We start from the raw sequence: 13550 nt of genomic DNA, 5'->3' as shown, positions 1-13550 counted from the left end.
GGCAACAACCCAGGTGGATTTCCTGTAGGCCTGTGTCCTATTAAGGCAGTGGCCATGGGGAGGCCTCCCCCCTTCCTCATCAGCCCTGTCAATGGGGCCTTTGTGGGCCTGTGGCTGCTGCAGATACAGTGGCTGCTGAGTAAATGTTTTCGCTACAAAGCAAATCTGTTTGGGTGGCAGGAGGTGCAGAGGGAGCAGCCTCCCAGGAGAGGTTTTCAGAGTGTCCCATCTCCAATAGGGACAAAGCCAAAATACAGCCCCTACCCTGGATAATGCACTGGTTTCAGGCCAGGAAGCAGAGGCAGATATGGGAATGTGCTAGTCCCATCACTGGGTTCTGACTGCCACAGGCAGGTGCCGTGCATGCATTTCTCCTACAGCTTACAAGACACTGCACAGAGGAAGAATAGCACTGTAGAAAGGTGGGATGAGAGCTTGATCAGATCCCAGCACCTGCTCCCTGACCCGGTGGGGCAACCAGCCAGGACAGAGGGTGGGGGCATATGATTAACTGCCTCTTGGTTCATAGCCAAACACAAAGCAACTGAGATAGGTATCTCTGTCTATCCTGGACCACAGCATAAGTGGCTCCACCAGTCCCTCTCATTATTCACCTCTCTACCCTGTGCCATACACAGATTCTGACACACAGAAAGTGCCAGGCAACCTTGTAAGCATGAATGTGGATGGTCTGGCTCATAGTGGCTCTCCTCTGTGTACTGTGGCATGCTTCTTTGTAGACACTCTACAAATGGTGGTGAGGAGGGAGATAGGAACCACAATAACAGCCCCTGGATGGATGAGGAGGGGGACAGGGAATGTGCCAGACCCCTGGCCCCTACAGTTCTTAAGAGTGCACATAGTTCTGCCCAAACCAATATGGAAAATCTGTAAAACAGAAGAATTGAAGGCAGCTAAGTGGACACAGACACCTCCCCTGTGGCTGTGCCCACAGCTGACGCCCTGCACACTTTCCATCTTCCGTCAGCGGGGACTCTGGCTTCCAGAGCGCCTGGAAGGGCAAGAGAGCTGCCAGCTCTCAGAACAGCCTGGAGGCTGGCATCTATCCTTGAGCCCACCAACTTCATAGAGGCTGGAGAGTCCCAGCTCCTTTGCCAAGGGTGCAGGCCTACTGGGGTAAGGGGCCAGATTTTGGAGGATGGAGGGCTGGGACAGTGAACTGGGCCCAGCTGGGAGTGATTTGAGTAACTCCAGTCCTTCCTAGTTCTTCAAGGCTATTCTTAACTGCTGTAATTACAGGGTCAGCCTGGCCAGTGGCACCACGGGGTCTGGGCATCATTAACTACTCCAGAGGCCATGCAGGGACTAGGCAGGGAAGAGGGACCCATCACCTGACAGTTGAGCTCGGAAGGCAGGAAGTGGTGGGAGGAAAAGCCTTGAGTGCTGATGCCAGGACCCTTCTCACCCACTATGCCTCTGCTGGGCACTGTGGGGAAGAGACCAATGGTGTGGGAAGGTCTGGAGGATGAGATGCCAGAGCAGGGCCACAGATGAGATGGGTGCCGAAAATCGATATGAATGGGCAGGGGAGATAGCTTAGTACAATAATTGCTTGCCTGGCAAGCGCAGGGTCCTGAGTTCAATCCCCAGTACCGGAAAAAAAAAAAAAAAAAAAGAAAGAAAAGAAAAAGAAAAAGAGGGCTGGTGAGATGGCTCAGTGGTCTAAAGCACCTACCTAGAACAAGCATACCAAAAACAAAGGGACCGCGGTTCAATCCCCCAGCACCGCTTGCCAGCCAGCCCCGCCCCCTGCTGGGCTGAGCTGACCCCCCCACATAAATAAATAAATAAAATTTTAAAAAAAGAAAAAGAAAAAGAAAGAAAATCGCTGCGAAGCACCAAGGCCTGACTGCTCTCATTTTTCCAAGGCAGAGGCCCCAGCTGACTTTTTCTGACATTCCTCGCCACCCTAGCCAGAGCACAGGAGGCTGACAGCCTAGCCTGACAACCCTGCTGAGTGGTTTCAGGAAAGACCCTGAATGTCACTTAGTTTTGCCCTCTGTAAAATTGGCTCACTAGCATCCTCCTTGGGTCTAAGAGTGTGGATGGGATGGAGGTCTCTGTCCTCCTAACCATTCCCCTCCCTTTGGGGAGCTTTCAGCCAGGGAACCCATCAGCAAGGCCTCTTACTGATACTCAGGTGAGGGCTCTTCTGGAAGGTACAAGGGAAACCCTGTAGTCCTCCTTATCTTTAGATATACTACCCTTGCTACTCCTGAAACTTGGGCTGGCCCCTGCTCCTCTATGACTGTTTCCTCAGTTGTGAAATGCAGGAGAGATGGGAATGAGTGAGCCATGGTGGCTCCAGCATTCCCCAATCCCTCCCCGAGAGGGCCCAGCCAGCCAATCTGTGAGTCACTGCTGAGACAAGGCTGAGGCGTTAGAACAGGGAACAAGTCCCTGCCTCCTCCCCCACAGATGGTCTGGCCAAGTCTCTGACCCTGCTTGAGCCTCGGTTTCCTCAGCTGTAATGTGAGTAGTTGTGTGGACCAAATGAACTGGTCCCGTGTAAGTATTTGCCATGAGCCTGCTGGTGGCTAGGTCTACAGCCACTGTGGACCAAGGTCATCTCTGCACAAAGCTGCTCAGCTAGTCTCTAGGTTGCGTTGAAAGGAGGAGACACACCTGGACCTCCCATGCTGCCTAGGTACCAACTGCATATGGGGGCAAACCAGAGATAGCCATGTGACAGTTAGTGAGTGAGCCTCACAAACTCAGTGGACTCCAGGCCCACATGTGCCTCCCACACTTGCCTACCTGTCCCAGTGTCAACCCATGTCCATCCTGTGTCCACTTTCCTATCATTGCCTCATACCTGTAGGGGTCCTGAGGCCCACAGAAACATGCACAGCAAAATCAAGTACGTTCCTGTGTTTCATCAGTGTTAGAAGTATGGGTCACAGCTCCCTCCCCAAATGCCAAAATACATCTGCATGAGCCTTAGGCCATCAATGGGGTCCCATGTGAGGACTCACTCTGCTTCTAGGGGCCCAACATGACAGGGTAAGACATATCTACCCACTCAGCACTTCCTACTGGTGTGAACTGGGGCTCCTACAGGTCAGAGTCAAACTCACTATGTAGTCTACCTGGCCTCAAACTCAGAGATCCTCCTGCCTCCATCTCCCAAGTGCTGGTATTATAGGCAGGCATAAGCCACCAGGCTCAGCTCCACACAGCCAAATTCTTTCGTAGAGACCCTGTAGCACAACTCAGGTACCTGTATACTCAGGAGACCAGCCCTCCATACTGACAACCTGGAGGGTCAGGAGCCCTCACTAGTGGCATTCATGCTCTGCACCTGGACTTGGGACACTGTCCAAGCCCTGGGCCCCACAGCCTCCAGCCCCAGCATGCTATATCACCTACCCTGGAGAGGTATCCAGAGTGAAGGAGGCCAGGGCACTGGAGAAAAGTCGGGTGTCCCAGAGTTTCACTTCTCGCTCACGCATCTGTGGGGAGGGGCCAGGAAGAGGCTTAGAGGAACCTGGCCATCAGCCCCACCCCAGGGGCTCCAGGAACCCAGGCCCTGAGGGTATAGCCTAGTATAGGGTCAGAGCAGGGGGAGTCATGACAGAGAGGGGAAATTTGTTCTGTTTGTGCTGAGAATTAAACTCCGGGCCTCATGCTTGCCAGGGAGGTGCTGTGCTGCTGAGCTACATCTCTGACCCTGGAATTTGGGTTTTCATGTTCTGCCCCTTTAAAAACTCTTAGGTGACAAGGGACAAGGGGCAGTTCCCTCCCTGGACTCTGGTCCCTATGGGGCCACCACAGCTCTCAAGGTCAGGCTTAGCTATTGCAAATGGAATCTGCCAGTTTTCCACAGCCATCAGTTAGTCCCATGGGGTTCTGAGACCCAGATCCACAGCCAGGCCGTATATGGACAGGCCTGGAACTGGTCAGCAGCCCCCCACCTCCCAGTGGCTTCACCCTACCTTCTTGGGGCACAGCCCAGACGGCTACGCATGTCCTCATCTGGCAGTGCTCTGCTCAAGCTGGAGGAACCCTTACCTGGTTGAATCCAGTAGACACAAGGTACTCCTGGGAGGCTGTCCATGCTACCCGGCTCTCCCTGCTGTTTGTGTGGGCCTGGATGCTCTACGGAAAGCAAGAGACTACTAAGTCACTGGGCCCTCTATTGAGTGCAAGGTCCCCCAAAGTGGGATGGAGCTGAAAGCATCTGCTTGAGTACCCACAAAAGGCAAGTGGAACCAGGTCAGCTTCCCCTAAAAAATCCTTATGGCTGGCTAGGATGTGAACTTCCCCAGAGGCACCTTCTACATAGACAGGATGACCCTGCTGCCACCCTGAAGGCAGTCTGCACCCAAAGTCCACCCTGGCCACCAGACTTGGACTCAGGTTCTCTCCTCCTAAGAAGACTGTCAGCACACCCATGCTCAATGAAGCCAAAGGCAGCAGCACTCAGCTAAGCTCCTGAGCCTTATGTTATGGCTGTGACCCTACAGCAAGACCTCTGTGACCCTAGAGACCCCATAGCTTTGGAAACCTCATTTCTCTTGCCTTTAAACAGGGCTCTTGGTACCCACTCCAGGGAGCTATTGTGAGGATGAAATGAAAAGTACGTGTGGAAAGACTGGGCCTTGGGCAAAGCACCATGCAAATCACAGGATTAGGAGGATTACCACTGCCTCCTGATGCTGCCAGCAAGCCAGAGGGAGGGCCTGGGGCCAAGCTCCAGGAAACATCCTGGAGATGACAGAGTAGTGGCCCCTGTGGCCTCCTGCAGCACTAGAACTGCCTGGAGAAAGACTTGTGCCCCCCAGGAAGGAGAAGGAAGTTCACATCCCAGGAAGGCAGCCCAGTCCCTTTGGGCCCTGGCAGGGGAAGCTGTGGGGGTCAGAGGAAATGCAAACAGCTCCCTCCCAGTCACCCTGCCCCTTGGAGCCTGAGACAAGGACCCTGTTACCAAAAATAGCTCACCCCAAATGTGGCCAGCCTCCTCCAAGCTTCCCACGATCTTGGGAATGAATGAGGGAGGGAAGCAGCCTCAAGGAGCTGGCCCAGGCCCCCCTCCCCAGCCCACAGAGGCCGACCCCAGCGTGGGAGAGCACTGGAAATGCTCCGCATCATGTCATTCAAGGGGCTTTTCTCACTGTTCCCTTACCACTCAGCCACAGCAGCACAGGAAATCAGGACTAGAGCCTGAGAACCAGGGCTCCATATACCTCCCCATATAAGAAGGGCTAGGGGGAGTCATCAAGACAAGGGTCAGGCACTGGCTAGCCCCACCTCTGATAACCCCAAGTGAGTCAAAGTGTCATTTGGGCTCCTATCCTCTTGTCAGTGTCCAAATATCCCTTGTATAAGCAGCAAACTAGATGGTTCCCAAATGGGCTGAGTATTCATTCATTCAGTCAACAAACATGTGAGGCTTCCCAAGCCAAGGACTGTGCCAGGAGCTAGCCATGGAGCTGGACAGTTCTAAGGATCAAGAAAGTAGGGTTTCTCACTCATTTGTTCTTTTATAATATAAACATCCAAGCTGCATACTCTACTAAGAGCTAGAGGACATGGTGAAGGAAACAAACAAGGTCTCCAAACCATGGATATGCACAATAGGGAGACGAGTTGGATCAGAGGAGTAACTGTTGTTACCCATTACTATGTGTGCACTGTGGAGTGAAGTGGAAGTCAAGGAAGCAAGCACCAAGTCAAAACCCCAGATCCGCTCCTGTGCTCTGTCCCAGAATGAGTTATACAATGCTGCCGTTCCTCAGGTTACCTGTTGTAAAAAGCACAGGAACAGGCCCTCCCCTTTGGAGGACTGTCTCAAGGAGCCAACACTCGCACAGTGTTCAGGGCTGTGTCTGGAGCATATCAAATGTGTTTTTAAAAAGGCTGATAATGGTATAATTGGCATATAACTACAGTCACTGTAAAGTTACCATTTGAGCAAGGATGGGAGGGCCAGCAGGTATGAGCCATACAGGGAAGGGAACGAGTGTGTGAAAGTCAGAGGCTGGAAGCAGAGAGGCCAGTACAGCTGGCAGGTTGGGGCAAGGGAAGCAGCCCAGCTAAGCCTGCAAGCCCGAGGTGGGGGAGCTGCTGATGAGCATTTTCCACGTAGAGGCACAGATTGGGGTGCACTGTACCTTCACCCACATCTCCTGGTTTCCTGTCCGCACATAGAGAAACCAGGGCCCAAGGAGGAGAAGCTGCCCTGCCTAGAGTTGTCCAGCAACAGAGCTGTGCCCCATGAGTTGGGTTGTTATTTTAGTCTGCAAAAGAAGGATCTGAGTCTCAGAGGTAAAGACCTGCATGATCACAGGTAGGAGGCAGCAGAGACAGGACTGGGGAGCCAGAACCATCACTGCCCTCCAACATGCCCTCTGCTCCCAGCAAATATCTCCAGACCAGACCACTTCAGGCAGCACCAGGCTTCTGGGCAGAGGGGCTGGTGGGCTCTAATGATAGCATGAACATCAGGGAAGTCAATCCCTGCTATGGCCACAGCCAAAGGTCTGCCTAGGGGCCACAGAAAGCAGAGGAGTCAGCAGGCATTTTGCTCCTCTAACACAAGATCACTGGAGTGAATTTCAGTTCTAAAACCAAGTTTTGTGGGTTGTGGTGGCACACACCTGTAATCCCAGCACTCTAGTAAGATGAGGCAGGAGGATGGCAAGTTCTTGCACAGGAAATTAGTGAGTTAATGAAATACTGTCTCAAAATAAAGAATAATTAAAAAGGGATAGGGATGAAGTTCAATGCAAAGACCCTGGGTTCAATGTCCAGTACCACCGAAAAAAAAAAAAAGAACATTCTTTGCTCACCTTGGTGAGGCTTGGGCATCTGGGAGGAGAAGCCCTCCCTCCAGGTCTTCCATCTCAATCTCCTGGGCCCAGGGAAGGCTGCTGCTGCAACCCACACATCTAACACCTGTAAATCCCAGCTCTGCTATTAAGAGACCCCTAGGAAGGCATTGGGAGCCCAGACTGGCAAATTGCCTCTCTGAGGAAAGGTGGTTCACAGGTTCTGCCAGGAGAGGGCCTTTGTCCCCACAGACAACAGACATCCTGCTCATGAAGAAGCCCAAAGAGGGATCTGCTGCTTCTCAGTCCCTGAACCAAAGTCCACCCCACAACTAGCCTTGGGAATAGGGGCTGTGCTGTAGCCAAACACCCCCAGTGGGGATGTGGGTGGGGGTGCATACACCCAGCATTCCAGCTGCTATGCAGTCAAATCCCAGTGGCATGACAACACTTCCTGTGTGGGGCAGGGTGGCTCTAGGGGCAGCTGTGGGCTCCTTCCTAGGGCAAGAGGCCCTTTTCTAGTGGTGAGATCCCCACCGGGCTCCTTAATCAGGCTCAGTGCTGAACTCTAGATGCTTATCCTCATGTCCACCCTGCCTTATCACAGAGGTATAGCTCAGGAGGACCTGGCACCAGCCCAAGAGACAGGTCTGATGGCTTCCTTTTCATTGGTGACCAGGACACTGAGGCCTCAACAAACCCTGAGCATCCCCCAGCCTTGGGCTGCTGCTTCCCTGTACAGATATTGCTCCACTGGGCTCTGCCTGGTGAGGGCGCAGCAGAGGGCTCTTGGGGGCTCACCCCAGTGACTCTGTCACTGCACTGTGTGACCCTGGAGCAATGACAAAATTCATGGCTTTTGGGGTACTGGTACTGGCATGGACAAAAGAACCAAAGGGCTAAAAAGTCTTACATGCTAAGAGCGTAGGACATAAGGAATGATCATAAATACAATGTAAAAATAAAGTGGGGATGGGTCCTGACTCACATAACTGTTGTCCCAGCTACTCAGAAGGCTAAGGTAGGCCAGGTATGATGGCACATGCCTGTGATCCCAGCACTTGGGAGGCTGAGGCAGGAGGACTGCCATGAGTTTGTGCCCAGCCTAGGCTGTATAGTGAACTCAAGGTCACCCTGAACTATGTAGTAAGACACTGTCTCAAAAAAGGCTAAGGCAGAAAGATCAAACCTTTGGGGTCAACCTGAGGAACATAGTGAAAATCCATCAAAAATAAATATAACACAGCAAGTCCCAGGTTTGAACAGGACGGGGCTGCCCAACGTTGCCTGTTCTGAGCTTTGGTGGCTGTGTCAGGAGGACAACCCCCCACCCCCAGTACTCCAGTGATAACCCAGGGCTCAGGTGTGGTGACACTCCAAAGATCAGAGGTAGGACAAAGGGCAACATACCCTTCCAGGCCCCCAGCCATGGCCCTGACAAGTAGAAAGTGGGGTTTCAGAGAAGCCACCACCACAGCCTCTCCCTGGCTGGCCCCTCAGCTCATACAGACCCTGGCCGCCAGCAGCAGTTTTCCTAATAGAAGCCAGGTGTGGGCCAGATGCCCTGGGAGGAAGTGGGGGGCAGGGCTGGGCGGAGGGAGGCATTCCTTCCAGGCTTGCTGCCCCCACACAAGAGCGGGGAGCGCCCACGCTCTTCCCAGGTCTCCTCACCCAAGCCCCTTCAGGGGACTCCCCAGACTCAGATCCTCTCTCACTCTTTAAGAGCACAGAGCCCCTTGGCTGGAAGCCACTCTTGCTCCACCTCAGCCTCACCACAACCCACTCTTGCTGGAGAAGAGAGGGGGAGGAAGGCTGGAAGGAATGGAAGGAGGAGGAAACACTTAGGGAGCTGGTTCAACACAGCATCCACTCAAGTAAAAGTCAGGTACCCGTGAATGACCCTAGCCTGGGCTCTGGGCAGAGGGGGCTCAGGTCTCACGTCTCTCTTTTCTTTTTATTTTTGGAACAGGGACTTGCTATATGGTTTAGGCTGGCCTTGAACTGACATAGCCCAGGCTGTCCTCAAACACACGGCAATCCTTCTGCTTCAGCTTCCTGAGTACAGAGATTACAGGAGTGTGTCACTGCACCTGACCTTCTCTCCTTGTAAACCAAGGCTTGAAATTCAAGCCAGTCAGAAGAGTTGGGGTTTTTTTTGGCTGACTCAGGATGCCTTCAGGGCAGGTTTGGGAAGGCTTGAGGATCTGGGGATGGAACCACAGCATCCTGATTACTTTGTTTAAGCAGTCACTTAAACAACTGAGCTAGGGGCTGGAGAGATGGCTCAGTGGTCTAAAGCACCTACTTAGAACAAGCTTGGCAAAGCATCAGGGACCGCGGTTCAATCCCCCAGCACCACATGCCAGCCAGCCCCGCCCCCTGGTGGGCCGAGCTGCCCCCCCCCCCACAATAAATAAATAAATAAACTGAACTAATGGGCAGGCCCCCTTCAAGTCAGTCAAAGAAAGCTACCAAGTGACTCTTAGCATTGGTCCTCACACCACCTGAGACCCAAATACCCACAGGCCCAGGGGCAAGCAACCAAGATACATGGCCACTGTATGGCCAGACTGCTCTGCCAGGCTCTGTTCATCTGTCCAGCTGAAGAGAGCAGAGCTGACTTTTCCTTCCTGGCCAAAAAGCTGCAATATGCCACATGTCAGCTTCTTCAAAGTTTTGTTTTTTGTTTTTGTTTTGTTTTTTGAAACAGGGTCTCCTTCTGCGTATCAAGCTTCAAGCTGGCTTTAAGCTTACTTATGTAGCCAAAAGTTGGCCTCAAATTCACAGTGATCCCCTTACCTCAGCCTCTTGAGTGCTAAGATTATAGGCATGTGCCACCATGTGAAGTTAGAAAGTTCTGAGAAGCATAAATTCATTCATCTCGCTTCCGCCTTAAAACTCTTTGGTGGCTTCATTGACATGGCCTGCTTTCCCATATAGCCCTCGGTGGAATCCTGGGACAAGTTCGACTCACCTCAGGCCATCTGTGTGTATCACCCTGACAAAACCCAGGCCTCAGCTCCAAAACCAGTTGCTCTGGGAAGCACTAAACCCTGAAGAGAAGCCCCAGCAGTTATCAGGACAAGGCCTGTGTGTCTGGCTCACTGGCTGCTGCCCTTAAAGGTCTTTGTTAGAATAACAAATGGCTCCTTGAGGTTCCACATTTGCTGCGTGAACCCAGGTCCCAAAACACTTGGAATTCAAATGGCCACATGGACCCTGTACAGATATAAAACACCACCGTTCCAGGTCCTATGGGCCTGACAGGCCCTCGCACCCCAGGGTTCTCTGAGGCTTGAGCAAGGGTGAAGTGGGGTTGTTTGGATATTTGACAGCTGGCCTTTGCACCAGGGACAGGGCATGGGGGTGAGGGTCTCAAGGGAGGGTAGGAACCTGGAATCTCAAATTACCTTCTGGAAGTCACAGATACCTCACCAACTGCTTGTGGGCAGCTTGGCTATCCCCTACCCTGTGATCAAAGCCAGGCCCTAGCACTGTCTTCCCAAAAGGAGACTCTAGCAGCAGTCTGAACTTGCCCTTTCCCTCAACTCCCTCTGTGTCCTCACAGTGCCTGGAGGCTCCACTTGCCCACTACTCACACAACTCACCTGAGAGGCCTCAGGCTTTGCTCTGGGGTCAAAAATCCGCAGCTGCTTATCCTGGAAAATTGGGGAGAAGAAACAGAGCATGAAGTCAAAGTCAGAGGACCCCTGAGCCTGTTCCCCACGCCTGTTTCCCATCAGCCCCATACCCCAATACACAGGGCTGGCATTGCACACCAGGAGGTATCTCCCCACTCCAGGTCCTGCTTCCTCCTCCTTATGCAGGGGCAAGTCCCTTCCTGCCCAGGCACCCAGAAGAGCACATGCAGTACCAACAGCCTGCCTTCTTGAACACCTATTATGAGCCAGGCACATTACACATACAACCTTCTCTCAGCTCTCCAAAGGAAGGATGCCATTACCACGACCCCTTTGCAGGTACAGAAATAGAGGTCTAGAACAAAACTTGAAGCTAGAGGTTACTTTATGTGTGGTTAGGCTGGTGTTAAGTCCAGCCTGGCTCATGAGATGCCATCAGTTCTGTACTTAAAGAACTTTTAACCAGGAAGATGAGCTAATACTTCCTAACCATCCATTCAGCTCAATTACATATCCACATTAGCCAAGGGCAAGGAGAGATCAAAAAGAGAACTGCTAAAATAAATGCCCATAACTCACTTAGGTCCTTATTTCTATGGAAGTGTGTGTGTGTGTGTGTGTGTGTGTGTGTGTGTGTGTTTACACAAGAACACTTACATAAAGTACTGAGGCACAGGAACTAGGGCTATAGTTCAGCAGTACAGCACTTGCCTGGCATGCATAAGGCCCTGGGTTTGAATCCCAGCACCACACACACACACACACACACACACACACACACACACAAAACCAGGCATGGTGGTAAATACTTGTAATCTCAGCACTTGGGAGGCTGGGACAGGGGACATCATTGCAAGTTTTAAGCCAGCCTGGGCTACGTAGTGAAACACTGACTCACAAGCAAGCGGAAGAGGGGGAGGAGGAGAAGAAGGTGGAGGAGGAGGAGGAGGAGGAGGAGGAGGAGAAAGAAGAAGAGGAGGAGGAGAAGAAGAAGAATCACCACCACCACCAGGGCAGAGTCTATATCTGTTATTTATGGGATTAGCCAAAATTGTTAAGGGGAAAAAAAAAAAAAGAAGTTGTAGAATAACACAGCACAGTGTGATTCCACTGTGGTCAAACTAAACAAAAGTCTCTATCTTGGTGACCAAGTTCCTGTACCTTTAGAAAATATGAGCAAGGAGAAAAGCCTTGACCAGCATAGGCCAATGTATGAATGCTGGATATGAAAACGAGGTGTGGGAAACATAGCAGTTGACCAGCATTTTTTGTTTGTTTCTTTGAGACAGAGCCTTCCGGGTATGACCTTAAGAGAAGATTCAGGACCCCTAGGCACCATTCTAATTCAGGATCTCTACTGGTTCATTGTTGTTTTATTTTTTGTTTTTTAGAGACAAGATCTCACTATGTAGTGCAGGCTGGTCTTGAACTATGTAGGCCAGGCTGGCCTCAACTTAAAGTGATCCTTCTGCCTCAGCCTCCCAAGAGCTGGGATCATAGGTGTGTGCCACCACGCCCAGCTCGGCATTTTCTTTTTTTCTTTTTTTGCTGAACTGGGGATTGAACTCAGGTCCTTGCACTTGCCAGGGAAGCGCTTATTCCACTGAGCCATCTCCCCAGCCCCCTCAGCATTTTCTTTTATGTATATTAGCACAGCTCTACTTTGTTTCAATCACAGGTTCTTATTTTCATATTTAGAAAAATAATGAAAAGTTAAAATTTGAAATTAATAACATTAAAAAAATGAAATTAATGACATTACAATTTGTTTTGTTTTTTGGTACTGGCAACTGAAATCACAACCTTGCACTTGCCAGGCAGGCACTATGCCAGTGAGCTATATACACTTGGCTCTACAATTTAACCTTTTTTTTTTTTGTCTTTTTGAGACAAGGTTTCACTATGCAGTTCAGGATGGCCTTGAGCTCATTTTGTAGCCCAGGCTGGCCTCGAACACACAGTGATCCTCCTGTATCAGCCTCCCAAGTGCCAGTATTACAGGTATGCACCACCACACCTGGTCTACAATTTTAATTAGCACCAAAAACTGAAAAGCTCAGTTATAAAACAAAATTTGAAGGGCCAGCCAAATAGCTCAGTGGATGGAAGTGCCTGCAAGCAAGCACAGGGGTCAGGGGTTTGATCCCCAAGCCTGCCGTGGCCCCGCCCCCCAGGGCGAGCTGAGACAGCAATTGAGACTGGGTGTGATGGTGCACATCTGTAATCCAGCTCTTGGGAGGTTATAAACAGGTGGATCACTACAAGTCTGATCTAGTAGTGAGACCCTGAACACCCTGTAGACACTTCCTTAAAATATAACAAAAAACCCAAAAACAAAATTTGTACCAACAAAATATGAGAAAAACTAAAGCCTGATGAAAGAAATGAAGAGATCTAAATAAATGGATAAGTATTCCATATCATAGATTTTTTTTCTTTCTTTTTTTTTTTTTTTTTTTGCAGAACCGGAGATTGAACTCAGGCCCTTGTGCTTGTCAAGGAAGTGCTTATTCCACTGAGTCATCTCCCCAGCTCCATGATTCTATAATTTCTAAGAAGAAGTAAAAGACTCAGTAATCAATACAATACTGCAAGAGGACTGATACTATCCAACTTTACTAAAAAGCTACCAAATTCTAGGTGTTGATACTGGCAAACTAATAGACAAAAAGATCAATGGACTAGAGTAGGGAGCCCACAAAGCACCACATAAATATAGTCAAATGACCCTTGACAAAGAAATAGAGGCAATACAATGGAGAAAAGGTCATCTTTTCAACAAATGGCCCTGGAACAACTGGACATCCACAAAGACTTAAATATGAAACAAAACTTCAGAGGATAACATGGGAGAAAACCTGGGTGACCTTAAGTTCAGTAATAACTTTTTAGATATAACACCAAAAGCATGATCCATGACAGAAAGAAATGGTAAGCCGGATTTCATTAGAACTGAAAGGGCCAGCCAAGTAGGTCAGCAGATTAAAGCACCTGCAAGCAGGCACAGGGGCCTGGGGTTCAATCCCTGGGCCTGCCGTGCCAGCCCCGCCCCTGGGGTATGCTGAGACTGCAATTGAGACTTGGCATGGTGGCGCCACCTGTAATCCCAGCTCTTGGG

The 13550-nt window shown here is 50.7% G+C and overlaps 1 protein-coding gene across 2 annotated transcripts in view; it reads right to left on the bottom strand.

Annotated features, from left to right (window-relative positions):
- The window catches only part of Coro7 (coronin 7), a 77251-nt gene that overhangs the window by 27723 nt on the left and 35978 nt on the right, over positions 1–13550 (bottom strand). For both annotated transcript variants that reach the window (XM_023711772.1, XM_023711773.1), the window contains exons 7-9: positions 10400–10450; positions 4033–4119; positions 3391–3473 (exon numbers count right to left, since the gene is read on the bottom strand). In XM_023711772.1, coding sequence (XP_023567540.1) covers positions 3391–3473; positions 4033–4119; positions 10400–10450 — 221 coding nt within the window. The remainder of the gene's footprint in view (positions 1–3390; positions 3474–4032; positions 4120–10399; positions 10451–13550) is intronic.

This window comes from Octodon degus, unplaced genomic scaffold (genome assembly GCF_000260255.1).
Source record: "Octodon degus isolate 3935 unplaced genomic scaffold, OctDeg1.0 scaffold00021, whole genome shotgun sequence".
NCBI lineage: Eukaryota > Metazoa > Chordata > Mammalia > Rodentia > Octodontidae > Octodon > Octodon degus.
Note: the sequence above shows the minus strand (reverse complement) of the source record. Positions and strands in the feature narration are given on the sequence as shown.